Source organism: Acomys minous (genome assembly GCF_964271855.1).
Source record: "Acomys minous genome assembly, chromosome: 11".
In the NCBI taxonomy this organism is placed as follows: Eukaryota; Metazoa; Chordata; class Mammalia; order Rodentia; family Muridae; genus Acomys; species Acomys minous.
The window spans coordinates 97,698,551-97,714,729 of record NC_140492.1 but is presented as its reverse complement, the minus strand read 5'-3'; the positions used below and the strand labels follow the sequence as shown (position 1 = coordinate 97,714,729).

General features: G+C 40.3%; 1 protein-coding gene across 3 annotated transcripts in view; it reads right to left on the bottom strand.

Annotated features, from left to right (window-relative positions):
- The window catches only part of FCHO2 (FCH and mu domain containing endocytic adaptor 2), an 87,811-nt gene extending 71,836 nt beyond the window's left edge, over positions 1-15,975 (bottom strand). For 2 of the 3 annotated variants that reach the window (XM_084802683.1, XM_084802684.1), the window contains exons 1-3: positions 15,659-15,973; positions 6,424-6,515; positions 780-854 (exon numbers count right to left, since the gene is read on the bottom strand). In XM_084802683.1, the coding sequence (XP_084658809.1) occupies positions 780-854; positions 6,424-6,515; positions 15,659-15,859 (368 nt within the window). In that variant the 5' untranslated portion in view covers positions 15,860-15,973. Of the gene's footprint in view, positions 1-779; positions 855-6,423; positions 6,516-15,658 lie in introns of all 3 variants that reach the window. The other variant, XM_084802685.1, reaches the window with a different exon arrangement.
- Positions 15,976-16,179: the final 204 nt, after the last annotated feature.

Below are 16,179 nucleotides of genomic sequence, written 5' to 3'. Positions count from 1 at the left end.
CAATAACATAAAATATTGTAAGTACTGAGGAGGTTGTATTTATAGATTTATGTGCACATGAACATATAAATATCTGCAATGACAATTAGGGAACCAGAGGCTACAAACTGGAGAGAGCGCAAATGGGTGTAGATGAGAAGGAGGAAGGAGAAAGAGAAGGAAGAAAATAAATTGATTGTATTTTAATTTCAACCTTTTGCTTGTTTTTCGAGACACTCTGTGCAGCCATGGCTGTCCTAAACTCACTCTGTAGACCAGGCTGGCCTCAAACTCACAGAGATGCGCCTGCCCCTGCCTCCCCGAGTGCTAGGAATAAAGGCGTGCGCCACCACCAACCCCCAGCTCAATTTTTTAAAAAAAGAAAGCAAAGAAAAACATCTCATTACCTTTGTTCTGATTGATTGAGTAACTTCAATGCCATTTTTCTACCAGGAATACATTGACATAAAATAAACATTTTAAGTAAGTTCATAATACAGACAGTCACATGCTCATAGAGACGTTGTTTTCAATGACTATTCATTTGTGCAACAACAGATATCAATGGCACCACAACCTTATCACTGAGTGTTCTCATAGGCGTTTTAGATTGTGTAAATACGCTCTATGTTATATACAAATGGGAAATTGTCTAACATACTTCTAAAATGTATAACCTCTAGGAGATATATTACTGAATATCAATATACTTACAAACTATCAAATTCTTAGCAGAAACTGAAAAGTCTCAAGAACTTTGTCTAGATAAACATTTGAAAAACAGCCAGAAATTAACTCACCCAAGTTGTGAATAATTGCTTGCAGATTTTGCTAGTTTTGTCATTGATCTGGAATATGCCTCTTCTATTGTAGCTCTGTTAAATCAAATTGCTGTATTATAATATCTACTGTTTAGTGATCCAAACATAGCAAAGTTACAAAAATTTAATTAAACAGCAAAATTGAGAGCATGCCTCGATATACATGTTGAAAAATCGTCAGGGGACTCTGGTGGATATTTGAAATTACATACAGTGTTAGGGCTGTCCTTATGGTTTGGATATGTAGTGTCCCCAGAAAAGCTCCTGTTAAAGGTTTGGTCTCCAGTTGGTTAACCCAATCACTGAAAAGACATGAAGTCATGAGGCCTCTGCCCTAAGTAATGGACTAATCCTTTGGTGGATTCCTATCTGTTTACATTATTGGGAGGTGGTGAAATAAAAGTGGTGGGACCAACTTGGAGGATATCCTGGGAAGATAACCCTGGCTCCCAGCCCTCTTTTTCTTTATCTGGATCTGAGCTTCTGGCAGTCATGAGGTAAGCAGCCCCTGCTAGACTCTCTCTCTGGTTGGCCTTGCCTCCGGCTCAAAGCAATACAAATGACCCACCATGGGTTACCACCTCTGAAAGAGTGAGCCAAATAAATCTTTCCTTTTTTAATGTTGCTTTTTCAAGTATTTTGTCATAGCAATGACAAGTATGAATAGCAAATCTACATATAGTATATACTTGCCCTATACATACATCTATGATAAAATTTTAATTTATAAGTTAGGCACACCAAGAAATTTATAATAACTAATAAAATAATTACTGTAACAACAACAAAACCATTAAGTCCAAGAATGGTGACACATACCTATAATCCCTGCACTGGGGAGGCTGAGGCAGGAAAATCACAAATTCACACAAGCTGAGTTTACTAATCCCAGCCTGAGCTATAGGATAAGCCCCTGCACTTATGTGTACTCAACAGGGTTTTATTGTTGTTCTATAGTGTGATATATATTTAAAATAATAAACCTGGACTGGTGAAGATGCTTCTTGGGTAAATATATCTGCCACTAAGTCTAGCAACCTAACTCAATCCCTGGAACTCATGTGGTAAAAGAGAATTAAACTCCACAAGAGGCTCTCTAACCTCCACCTTGACATATGAACAGCCCATGCCAACAAAATAAAGATGTAATTAAAACAATTTTAAAATAATGAGCCTTATGACAACTATTTGCACAAGACTAAATATGAATCACCAGCAAGCAATTCTGAGGTCCTGAACTTCAGAGTTTATTTTGCAAACAGGTCTAAAACATTAAGTATTTCCTACTAGAAAACACTGATCTAACTACTAAGAGCATGAAGATTTTAGGCTAAGAAACAATCAAAGCCATTATATTCAAAATTATAAAAATACAAATTAATACTGCTACATATAAAATAAATACCGGTATTTGTGTAAAAACAAAAACTGTCACATATATACATATATATATGAATATGCGCCATATATATATAAAGCTCTACATGCTACACCTTTACCTGTTCATAATTTTCCTAGCCCTTAGCTGTGTGCTGACTTTAATAGTGGAATATTCTAACACCATCCCTGTCTGTCTATTTCTTTTGACAAGTTCCACACTGCTCTTGCACTAATGTCCAACTCTCCCAGTGTAACTATAGTTAGACATCTACAGCATCTACAGCATCTCAACTCCAAATCTCTACACTGGTCTTGAAACTCTTCTTGAGGCACTATGATCTTCTTCTGCTTCTTAGTCATTTATGTGTGAGCGATGAGGGCACATACCTACAATCTCATTTATTCAGTAGGCCAAGTCAGACCATAAATTATTCAGCTTGGGAAACACAGCAAGACAATACCTCAAACAAATGGACATTAACAACAACAAAAAAAAAGCTCTATTTTTTAAATAATGCTATGAGTAGTACTTTGATAATCTCTAAGAAGTTAATTCAGAAATAAATATTGGCATCTCTTTTGTTCTTTTCTTTTGGTTTTCAAGTCAAGATTTCTTTGTGTAGCCCTGGCTGTTCTTTTTGCAACTTGCTCTGTAGACCAGGCTGGCCTCAAACTCACAGATCCACCTGCCTCTGCCTCTGAAGTACTGGGAATAAAGGTGTGTGCCAGCTGGGAGGCGGAGGCAGGCGATCGCTGTAAGTCAGGCAAGCCTAGTCTACAAAACAAAACAAAACAAGAAAGGTAAAGGGGGCAAAAGAGATAGCTCAGTATTAAGAGCGCTGACTGCTCTTCCAGATGTCTTGAGTTCAATTCCCACAATCACATAGTGGCTCATAACCATCTAAAACAAGATCTGGTGGGCATGCATACATGCAAGCACAACACTGTATATGTAATAAATAAATATTTTCAGAAAAATGTTAAAGAGCCAGGCATTATGGCACACACCTTTAATCCTAGCACTCAGGAGGCAGAGGTAAGCAGATCTCTGGGAGTTTAAGGCAAGCAGGGTCTATGAGTCCAGGACAGCCAGGGCTGTCACACAGAGAAATCCTATCTCGAAAAATCAAAAATAAACAAACAAACAAACACAGACAGACAGACAAACATGGATTCCCATAATAAAGTTTCTGAAGAGTGAAAAACTGGACATGCCAGGTGGTGGTGGTGCACACCTTAATCCCAGCACTTGGGAGGCAGAAGCAGGCAGATCTCTGAGTTCAAGGCCAGCCTAGTCTACAGAGTGAGTTCCAGGACACCTATTACACAGAGAAACCCTGTTTCAAATCCTGCCTCCTCCCCCCCAAAAAAAGAAAAAAGAAAAACTAGTCAGGTGTGGTAGCACATATATGTAATCTGAACACTTAGAAGGCCAGAGGAAGAGGAATGCCATGAGTTGAAAGCCAGCCTCAGCTATATAGTAAGGACCTGGACAAAAAAGACCTTGACTCAAGAAAAAAGGGTTGTTTTTTTTTTCTTAAAGATTTATTTATTTATTATCTATATCATATTCAGCCTGCATGTGAGCCAGCAGGCCAAAAGAGGGCACCAGATCTCATTATAGATAGTTGTGAGCCACCATGTGGTTGCTGGGAATTGAACTCAGGGCCTTTGGAAGAACAGCCAGTGCTCTCAACCTCTGAGCCATGTCTCCAGTGTTGTTGTTAATTTACCAATATTGCCTAATAACTGACCCCGCCAAGTGCCACTTGTTGTGATATGGCCTAATAATGTTTACTATTAGGCCTATAATTATTATTACAGCAGTATAATCCGCTAGCAATCAATCAAGACACAGACACCTGTCATATTTTAAAATAGCCTTAGTTAACCTGGGGCTTCTCATACTGAGGCAGGTATGGGATCCCTGCCCCAATCCCATGCCATCTGGTTCTAGTAATTTCTGTCAAGCTACCTTCCCATCTATAATCCCAAATACTTGTTAATTACCACCATCTGGGCCAAGTCTCCATTCACGCCAGCCATGTGCTTCTCCCCCACTTAACCCATGACCTCCTTCTTCCTCTTCTCCTCCGGTCTCTCTTCTCCCCAAGCCTGGAAACCTTAGCCATGCCTATCTCATTTGCCCTGCCCAGGTATGATGGCCTTTTATTAATTAGCATCAAAATACATCAGACCCAACAATTGTGGATGGAGATCTGGCCCAGATGAAGAACATTAGCAAGTATTTGGGATTATGGATGGGAGGTAGCATAATAGAAATTATTAAAAACAGATGGTATAGGATTGGGGCATAGAATACCTGCCCCACTATGGGAAGTAGTTTAGGGGATTAATATCTGCCCTGCCCCAGGTTAACTAAGGCTATTTTAAAATATAACAGGTGCTGGATACTCGGGAGGCAGAGGCAGGCGGATCACTGTGAGTTCAAGGCCAGCCTGGTCTACAAAGCAAGTCCAGGACAGCCAAGGCTACACAGAGAAACCCTGTTTCGGAAAACCAAATAACAACAACAACAGGTGTCTGTGTCTTGATTGACTGCTAGCAGGCTAGAAAATACTGCTGTAGCTGGGCATGGTGGCGCACACCTTAAATCCCAGCACTCAGGAGGCAGAGGCAGGCAGATTGCTGTGAGCTCGAGGCCAGCCTGGTCTACAAAGCTAGTCTAGGACAGCCAAGGCTACACAGAAAAACTCTGTCTCAAAACAAACAAATAAAAAAGATATCTTAGTGAGTAAAGGCCTCCCCACCAAGGCTAACAACTTAAGTGTAATCCCTCAGACCCACAGGATGTGGAAAGATAGCCAGTCCTGCAGGTTTTCCTCTGACCTCCAAACAAGCCAAGAGGATGTGATGTTCTGAGGTCTGTACATCTTCAGGAAACAGTCAAAGTAACAAGCGGCATTTGATATTAATAGGACAAGGACCTCATGTTGTAATACCTAAGATAATCACAAACTGAAAGGTATAGTGCAGGCATTACTTCTAAACGAACAAGAAAACAGACTTAAACTTTAAAAAGCCAAAAACAGACAACAAATTGAAGAAAAAAAACATGAAAACAAACTAAGATGATAATAAATAAACTCTGAAAAATAAAGAAGCATTAACTAGCATGCAAATACAATGCCTAGAGTGGAGGAAATCTGTTCAAGATTGGTATCTCGGGATGGAAATAAGAAGGAACCTGGTGTGAGCTAAGACAATGCAGGCTTATCTTAACAGAAATGGAAACCCCAGGAAATCATTTAAACAAGGAATCAACAAGCTGGTCTATAGCTCAAAAATAAAAATAAAAACAAACAAAAAGTCCCTCTAACTACAACACAGAAAACGAGTTACAGAACAAGAATCAATGAAGATAAACCAGGTAGGACCAATTGCTGACATTCAGGCAAAAATACAAATAGAATAAAAATAATTAAATTGCAGGTTCATCCTTTACTAAGGGCTTATTCAGTGACAAATGCTCCAATAAACACAGTAACCAGAGTACACACAAATAAAACAAAACAAAACAAAAGCCCCACCAATGAGCACTTCCACCTCCATTCTAGTAAGGATGGTGGCACAGGCTTTTAATCCCAACACTCAAGAGGCAGAGGCAAGTGGATCTCTGAGTTTGAGGTCAGCCTGGTCTACAGAGCAAGTTTCAGGATAGCACGGGTTACACAGGGAGGCCCTGTCTTGAGAAACAAAAACAACAACAAAAGAAATGGCAATGTTTCATTTTATGAAATTCTTGTTTTATTTATATCATTTTGCTAACACATTTAATGCAAAACAAATAGATATTATAAAGCAGTAATTTGCAAACCAGGGCTTCAACAATGCCACTTTGAGCCATTTATCAGGTCTCGATGTAGAGATAATAGTTTATAAGACACTCTTTTAAAATATAATTATATTGGGGCTGGGGAGATGGTTGAGTGGCAAAGAACACTGCCTGCTCTTCCAGAGAACCCAAGTTCAATTCTAGCACCTATGTGGCAGCTCGCAACTGTCTGTAACTCATTTCCATAAGATCCAACACCCTCATACAAACAGACAGACAAAACACAAATGTACATAAAATTTTTACAAAATCATTTGAAGATATATATAATAATTATATTGTTTTTAAAAGTGAATCTTGATTATTCAAATACAGCTAATATTTTATAATTTTTATATTCTAAAACTTAAATTGGTAAGTCCTTAAATGTTATATAAAAATGCATACCTTTCTCTTACAAAATCTGCTAGTTCTTTAGTTGTTATCTGTCCATGTTTCATATTATGGTAGAGAACATCAAAGCCATTATTTTTTTCCCCCTAAAATTCAAAATATAAACAAAAACAGACATAAAAATGTGAAAATATAATAATGCTACATTAATTATTACATAATTCTTATGTTCTGGTTAGCAAATTTTCCTTAAGTTAAAAACTGTTAAATGACTACATACTTTCAAAGCAATTCCAAATCTTTTGATAACATTTATAGTTTACCACATACACATATTCTATAAACAATAAAAATATACAATCAATGAAATTAAGTCTGTTATATTTAGGAAATATAAACATGGACTTTTAAAATACATTATAAAACCCCATTATACATAAAATGAATCTGAATTATTTATTCAGAGTTCATGCTTTAAAATAATTAAATCCTAGCTCAGTATGGTTATGTACTAGGGAAGAGGATCTCTGTGGGTTCAAGGCCAGCCTGGTTTACATACTAGGATACCCAGGAATATAATGAGACCTTGCCACAAATGGATGGATGGATGGACGGATGGACAGATGGATGAAAAATAACTACATCTTGACTTTTGAAGCAAAACAGCATACTACAAACAACATAAATTCTGAATATCACAAAATATTTTCTAATTGCTATTCAAGTTTTTTAAAAAGGTGAAAAAAAACATAACATTTTTAAATTATTTATTTATTTTTATTGGGTGCACTGGTGTTTTGCCTTCATGTATGTCTGTGTTAGAGTGTCAGATCCCCTGGAACTGAAGTAACAGACAGTTGTGAGCAGCCACGTCGGTACTGGGAATTGACCTGGGACCTCTGGAAGAGCTGCCAGTGCTCTTAACCACTGAGCCATTTCTCCAACCCCAAGATTTTTATTTCCTTAAATAAAAAGTTAAGGGAAAACAGGCTATTGTTTTAACTCCAACTGATGGAATTAAAAGACTCATACAAATATATAATTCTTTAAAGTCCTTATACTAATTAACCGTATAGGGTCTACGTTATTAAACCATCACAAAGGAAATACCAAAAAATGTTCACTTAACCTGTAAAATAAAGACCAATAAACTAAGCCTATGCCTTACATTTAAATTTTTCTTAAATGAAAACAAAATGAGAAATTAAATATATCTGTTGGAGCCAGGCGTGGTGGCCCATGCCTTTAATCCCAGCACTCGGGAGGCAGAGGCAGGCAGATCTTTGTGAGTGCAAGTCCAGGACAGCCAAGGCTACACAAAGAAACCCTATTTAAAAAAAAAAAAAAACAAAACAAAACAAAACTGTTGGCTATGAAAGCAACACTGTAAGCAAGTATCACAAGATCGGAAATCTAAGTTTTCAGCAGCTCACCAAAAACAGGAAACAGGAACTTCAAATCAAGCTGAATTAATCTCTAATTAACTCTTGGCTTATAAACATCAAGTACTTTGCCACACATATAACAAATAAAAACGGTACATTTGTAATACTATAAGCACTACCTTTTATATTTTGAACATCCACATTTATCTATGAAAAAAATATAAAATTATTGCCTCCTATGAATCAAACATTTTCACTGTGCTTTAACACGTTTTCATATTTAAGAATGTATGATCTAACTTGAGATTTTTGTGGGGTTTTAACTTATGCTGTTTTTCAAGCCATTTTTCTGTCAAAATAAAATTATTTTTCCAAGGCCAGACGTGGCGCACACTTTTAATCCCAGCACTTGGGAGTCAGAGGCAGGTGGATGGCTGTAAATTCAAAGCCAACTTGGTCTACACAAAGGGAGTCCAGGAGAGCCAAGGCTACACAGAGAAATCTTGTCTCAAAAATCCAAAAAATATATATATATTTTTTACAGCTAACCATCATCATTAGTCTGCACAAACAAAAATACTATCTTTATGTAGACTTAGAAGCAACAGACAAGCCAGGCAGTGGTGGCACATGCCTTTAATCCCAGCACTCAGAGCCAAGTAGTATCTATGAGACTGAGACCAGCCTGATCTACAGAGTGAGTTGCAGGACAGCTGGGGCTATGAACAGAAACCCTATCTCAAAAACCCAAAAATAAATGAGCAGATATAAATGAAAATAGAAGCAATAGATAAAAAGCAAAGGGATTCCATGACTTGAATGTAACACACAAACTACATGTGTTCGGTAAAATTACTTGCTTATAAAACGAGTTTATAACTGAGCTGTAAACCTTTAAATAAACAGAAATAAAAATGCTGAAATACAAAACCACAAAAACCCAAGTCTGAGGATCTCATGCCCCAGGGTTCTTACGCAAACATAATACAAGTTAAGATGTCTGAGTCCTAAATGTGCATTGTAAGTATTAATTAGGTCAGTGAAGGCACAAGACCAGTGTTCCAATCTTAGCCCCCACTCAAAACATGTGTGTCTGTGTGCACTTTTTGGGGGGGGGGGGATTTCAAGACAGGGTTTCTCTGAGTAGCCTTGGCTGTCCTGCACTCACTTTGTAGACCAAGCTAGCCTCAAACTCAGAGTGATCTACTTATCTCTGTCCCCAAATGCTGGGATTAAAGGCATGCGCCACCACACCCTTGTGTGTGCATATTTAAAGGATAAATTAGAGTGATGGAATTAAAGGCATTGCTCTCTCAGCCTTTAAGTAGGATTTTAACAAACGTGATTTTCTCCAGGACATGATCGGTGAACACTGAACGAGGAGAATGCTACCTCTAGGAAATGCTTTGAGATCAGCAGTATATAAAAGATTCCATCTATGATCCCAGTATAAAACTTGCCTGGTCTGCATAGTACAAAAAACTTAATCTTCATCAAAACTGTCTTTCTCAGACTAAGAGTGACATTAAAAGCTTTTCTCGATTAATGACAGTGTCTATCAAGGATTTGTCTTTATACAGACCTAACTGTCCTGGAACTTGCTACCGTATTTTCCAGACCATAAGACACACTTTTCCCTCCAAAAGTGGGGAGGAAAGTAGGGTGCGCCTTATGGTCCGATTGGTGTTTTTACTGTTTTTCTTGTTTTGCTTCTCTAAAAACTGGGTGCACCAGTCCAAATAATACTGTATGTAGACAGACTGGTTTCTTCCTGCCTCTGCCTTCCTGGTGCCACCAGGCCAAGTTTTCCCCCCCTTCCTTTTTTTCTTTCTTTGTTGTTGTTATTGTCTTTTCTTTTCTTTCTTTTATTTTTTATTTTTTAACCATGGCAAGGATTTATTAAGAGTAAATTGGGGCTGGGCATGGTGGCGCACACCTTTAATCCCAGCACTTGGGAGGCAGAGGCAGGCGGATCGCTGGGAGTTCGAGGTCAGCCTGGTCTACAAAGCGAGTCCAGGACAGTCAAGGCAAAGTTAAACTTGAATTCTCTACAGGTCTTTGGAGAGGAAATATATTTTTAAAATTCCAATACCCACAGGCTGGTTAACTAACACTTTCTTCTGATCTCTGTGGGCACTGCACACATATGGTATACAGAAGGCAAAACACATAAAATAAATATTAAAAAGTCTTTATTAAAAATACTGTAATTAGCCAGCTGTGGTGGTGCACACCTTTAGTCCCAGTAATTGGAAGGCAGAGGAAGGTGGATTTCTGAGCTTGAGGCCAGCCCAATCTACAGAACAAGTTCCAGAACAGCTAGCGCTACACAGAAAAGCCCTATCTTGAAAAACCATTTAAAAAAAACAAAAAACTTAAAAAACTAAAAAAAAAAACAAAACTGTAATTTTAGAATGTCTACTAATCAAGCTTAATTGAACTAAGTTAATTGAATCTATAGCTGGATATTCTGTTGCAGTAAAAATAACTTGTGTATGGATAACTTCCTAACAGTTATACCCTGACACATTTCACTTTGAATGCTTATGCTTGAATAAACACAGGTTCTTTGGAATGCTAAAAAGAGATTGCCTGCCTGTAGGGAGATCTTAACATCTGGCAGAAGAAAAATAGAGATTTTTTAACTTTAGTCTTTTCTGTACCTTTAGAGTACCAATAAATATGAAATAATTTGCAAATCTGCTAGTACGCTGTAAATATTTCTACATATATGTCCACATATGTATACACATATTTAACTTTAATAAATCATCTGATAGAATTATATTCTAAGCATCCCAGCACTTGGGAGGCAGAGGCAGGCGGATCGCTGTTAGGTTCGAAGCCAGCCTGGTCTACAAAGTGAGTCCAGGACAGCCAAGGCTGCACAGAGAAACCCTGTCTCAAAAGAAGAAGGAGGAGGAGGAGGAGGAAGAAGAGGAGGAGAAGGAGGAGGAGGAGGAGGAAGAAGAAGAAGAAGACGACAACGATGAAGAAGAAGACAACAAGCTTCTATTTTGGGTTTCCACAGTCATATCAAATACTTTTCTAAAGATAAATAGTTTTAAGTTTTTTACCTCAATAAAAAAAAATCCAAAAAGAGCCAGGTGGTGGTGGGCAACCCTGCGAGTTTGAGGCAAGCCTGGTCTACAAAGTAAGTCCAGGACAACCAAGGCTTTCACAGAGAAACCTTGTCTCAGAAAACAAAAAACAAAAAACAAAAACAAAATAAATCCCAAATGTATTATTAATCTCTCATCTAAGATACTAGATTTAAAATTGACAATCAAACAAAAAAGTAATAAAGGTTTATACTCAAAAGACCTATTAATAAAATAGTAGATTTTCTAAAAGCACTTTAATCCTCCCAGATTTACTCATATAACTGCAGATCATAGTGGATAACCAAGTGCTTCAACTTAATTTGAAACTAAAATACGATTGATACCAGTGAGGCCGTAAATGACATGAGATGATACAGGCTACACGGTAAGATTAAAAGGGAAGGCTTCAAGATCAAAATACCTAAAGCCGTCTGTTTGCTCATTTTTGATGTTGACTGAGACACCTTCTGGAGAAAGTTACCTAACTCAAAACATCAGCTTATTATAATGTGACATACACTAAGGAATACGTGGCATGTTACATAGACTAGGTTTACTGTGAAAATGATATTTGTGAAATATTAAACACAAGTCTATCGTGCTTATTTTCCTCTTAAGTAATTATTGTCTGTGGAACTGCTCCTTTTCTGTTTTTACTGATGAATAAGCTAGGTCTATATAAAAAGTCATTTTGATTTTACAGTGCAGTGTTTTTACAGATAATCTCAGTTTTATAAACTAGTACTTAACTCTTCCTCTGAGCAAGATTCAGCATAAGAGACAATAAAATACTAGGCAATATCCTTTTAAAGTTATATAATCTGTTAAACAGCTAACATTTATTTTTATATATTAAGAATAAAGGTGTGGATGACTTTTGACAGAAAAGTGTTTCCAGCTTGATTATCACTAGCACTATGCTTCATGGCAACAGACTTATCAGCAACAGAACATCTGTCCGCAGGAAGTCTTGAACATGGTTTTTTTTTTCTTTAAAGTACAGTATTAAGGAATTTTTAATTTAGCAGTTTCTCAGGAAAAACTATAAAGAGGGAGGATGTGCTACTTTCAAAACAGCTTGAAATGTGTTTTAATGATTCAAGCGTTCCTCTAACGAAATGCCACAATAAAAGGCCTGTCTTTATAGATGCAGAGAGAACACCATCCATAACATTCACACGTTGTTTGCTTAGAGACTTAAACTTCAATGTTTTTCCATTACCTTACTTTGACCAGTTTTTTTAATTGACAAAATGTGTGTGTGCACACGTGCGCGCGCGCACGCACACATGTCTATCTTACCACATACAACGTTTTGAACTTTGATAAGTTTTTACCACTCTACATACTGGAGGGAATGAATATTCAATTCTCTACTTTAAGAAATTACTTCATAATTGGCCCCGAACTGTACAACACTGTAAGACTGTGAGACCCTTATAAGCTGGTTGCTCAGTTAGTCCCTAGGCTCTCCTAACTCCTTTTTGTCTCCTCTGGGAGCCTTTCATACTCTAAGTTAGAATTCTCAGGCCCAATTCAGAGTAGGAAATAAAATTCAATCTATTTTTACTGTTTTCCTATTTGTTCCTAATAGTGAAAATGAAGGCAAGGACTGAAACATAAATTAGATTTCAGATATTCAAATTTTCTTGTTCCTCCATTAATGCAGTCAAACAAGAGGCATGACAAATATGTACAAAAATATCCAGAAAGGCATGCTCTAAAACAGGCAAAAACAAGGCTACACTGAATTTTCAACTGATAGAAAACAACTTTGGAACAGGGAGATACACTTTGGAATTGTTAATAAACATAAATATTAGCATGTCAAAATATGCAAAACATTCTGAAGAAAGCTTTTTAAATTACAATTGCTTATCTGTGGGTGTAGGGTAGGCCTATCTGGCAAGGCAAACAGAGGGCAACTACAGGACTCCTACAACTACCACCTCAGGAGCCCTGGGGATCAGGCTTGCAGTCGGAGGTCTTAACCAGCCGAGCAGTTGGCTCCTGGCTTAAGAGCATCAATCCCTATGCAATCTTCATAACAGTGCTCTATGCTTCCACTTAAGTCTACAGTGTATCGAGTAATCCTAAAGGCATTTGGAAACAGAAGGGGCTCCAAGAATGGCCGCAATCTTTTTTTAAAAAAGAAAAAACTTGTAGGACTTGTATATTTACTGCTTCCTGACTTATTATACAAACCTGCATTAAACAGTACAGTAGCAGCTGACATAAAACAGACAATGGAATAAAATTGAAAATTCAAAAATAAACTCATACATTCATTGGTGAGTGATATTTGAAAAAGGTGCCACCAAACCCCAATGAGGAAAGAAGACTTTTTTTAAAAAGATGTTGATCTGGACATTGTGGTGCATGACTGTAATCCCAGCACTCAGGAAGCACAGGAAGCAAACTCTGTGTGAGTTCGAGGCCAGCCTGGTCTACAAAGTGAATCCAGGACAGCCAGGGATACACAGAGAAACACTGGCTAAAAACAACAACACAAAAACAAAGCCAAGTGTGGTGGCGCACGCCTGTAATCCCAGCACTTGGGAGGCAGGTTGATCACTGTGAGTTGGAGGCCAGCCTGGTCTACAAAGAGAGTCCAGGACAGCCAAGGCTACACCCGGAAAATATCTAAGGGTTGGGCATGGTACACCTTGGAGGCAGAGGCAGGCAATCGGAGTTCAAGGCCAAACCTGCTCTGCATAGTGAGTTCCCAGGCAGCCAGGTTCTACGTAAATAGAACTTAACTCACAAAAAATAAAAACAAGAGAAAGAAAAAAGAAAAGAAAAGAAATGTTCACCCAGGGCTGATTGAAATGGCACACACCTGTATTCCCAGCACTCAGTAGCCAGAGAGAGGTAGAAGGATCAGATGGCCAGGAAACTGCCTTTAAAAAGCATGTAACCCACAGGGTGGGTTATCCAGAATATACAAAGAATTCAATTACAACAAAAAGGCCATAAAGATTACCAAAACTTAAAACTGGCAATGAGAGGGGCTTTACAGATGGCTCAGAGGTTAAGAGCACTTCCAAAGGTCCTGAGTTCAATTCCCAGCAACTACATGGTGGCTCACAACCATCTATAATGAGATCTGGCGCCCTCTTCTGGCATACACGTGGGCAAAATATTGTGTAACTAATTATAAATAAATAAGTCTTTTTTAAAAAATGGCAATGAGTCTACACAGGTCTCCAAATAAAAATACTTAAAATGGGCCATAAGAACAAGAAAACAGGTTCAATGTCATTAGCCACAGATAAATACAAGGCAAAAGCACAAGATGCTACTCATGTCCACCTTCATAACACTATGATGCAGAAGACAGCAACTGTTGGCGAGTACATACCCTGAGACACCACAGAGCATTTGTACGATGCTGTCACCGCTCTGACCTGACGACCAGTCTAGCAGTTCGCTTAACTAATAATCCAGTAAGCATCTGCTTCTTGGCCCTCTGGCTAATCAAGTGCAACTACAGAGCGAACCATATGATCCAGTAAATTCCATTCCCCAAAGAAATGAAAACACATGCTCTGACAAACATGTACAGAAGTGCTCATCGCAGTATTGCTCATAATAAACAGAGTAGTTATGACAGGTACCAAATATCCATCACCAGTGAATGGATAAGTAAAATATGAAATGGAATATTATTTGGTCATAAAAAGGAATTAAATACTAACATGTATTTATGTATTATCTCGTGGATTACCCTTGAAAATACTATCATAAGTGTTATAAATAAGCCAGTCATAAAGAGTCGTATATATATATACCGGGTCCAGAAAAGACAGATCTGTACACACAGAGGCTGAGGCAAGGGGCAAACTGGGAGTGACTGCTAACCGGCACAGGATTCTTTCTGAGGTTATGAAATTGTTCTAAAATTGACTGCGGTGATGTATGCAGAAAACAATGAGGAACTCTTCACAATATGCACTTTAACTGCATGCACTGTATACATGGAAAAGGGAACCTCGATAAAACCGCTCTTTAAAAAACAACACAGCGTACAGATGTTCGTGGAAAACGAGTAACACTCGAAACAAATAACCATGAACTGATTTTCTCATTGAGCAAACCCGTGCTTGAGACAGAATTAAGAATCTTGAGATAGCAGCGGCTGGCGTGACTGAAAACTGACTCCTTTCAACACGTCTACACCTTTACCCAAATGAAAACTGCAGTATTTGCAACTGTCGAGCCATAAAAGCCAAGTTCGGCCAAGATACCTGAGTAAACACACCTTACCCGTTTATGGCCGAAGGGTTCTCGCTAACCTCGGTCAACAGTAACTAACTACCCGAAGGGCACTCCGCGAGCCGACCAGAAGGGTGCGAAGAGAAATCGGGAAGGTTCAAGAAATCCAACTACCCACAGGCTTTGTGAGAAGGCCTGGAGGCAAAGTCCTGGGCGCAGCGCCGCGAGCCCAGCCGCGCGGCCGAGAGGAAGTGCCGAGCCCCGGGCCTGCGCCGCGGGAACAGACCCGCCGGGAGCCCGGCTCCCCGCGCCCGACGCCGCGCACGCCCCGTCGGCGCTTTGTCCCCGCCGGGCGCCGCCGGTCCCTTGGAGACCCCGGCGCGGCTATCCCCCCCCCCGACCCCCCCGGCCGCGCTGCCAGCCCGGAGGACACGGTGGCCGCAGAGCCGTGGCCCTCGGGAACTCGGCCGGGCAGCCCCGGGGCCGCGGACACTCGCTCGGCAGCCTAAGGAGCCGCCGCCCGCCGCGCACGCAGGCCGCGGAGAGACGCCGAAGCCCGCGGCGTCCCCAAGACCTTCGGCTCACCCAGAAATTCTCCACGAAATGCGCCATGACCATCGTGCCGCCGCCGCTGCCGCCGCCGCCGCCGCCGCGCCGGGTTCCGCGTCCGCACCCGCCCGCCGCTGTGTAAACACGGACCGGCCCCCACGGCGCCCCCGCCTCTCGCCGCCGCCGCCGCCGCCGCCGCCTTCTTCCCAGAGACCGCCCGCGCCCTCCAGGGCGCATGCGCCACCTAGCGGCTGCCTCCGTCGCGGGCCGAGCGCCTGGACGCCGCTCCTCGAGTGCGCGTGCGCGCGGCCTGGCCGGGTCCGAGCGTTCGCAGGGAATGGTTGCGAAGTTTGTCTCCCGCAGTCGCCGAGGCTGGCGGGAGACGGGAGGGGGCGGGGCGAAGAAGGGCCACGCCCACTCGCGAGTCCCGCGTCCGGGTCTCCGAGGAGCTCCAGCAGTCTCAGGTCTTGGCAAGCTGGGACTAGGGAAACTTGGCCGCTAGCCACCCCGAGGAGACTGGGAAACCTTTGGTCAACAGGGAGCCTTGCCTTAACTGG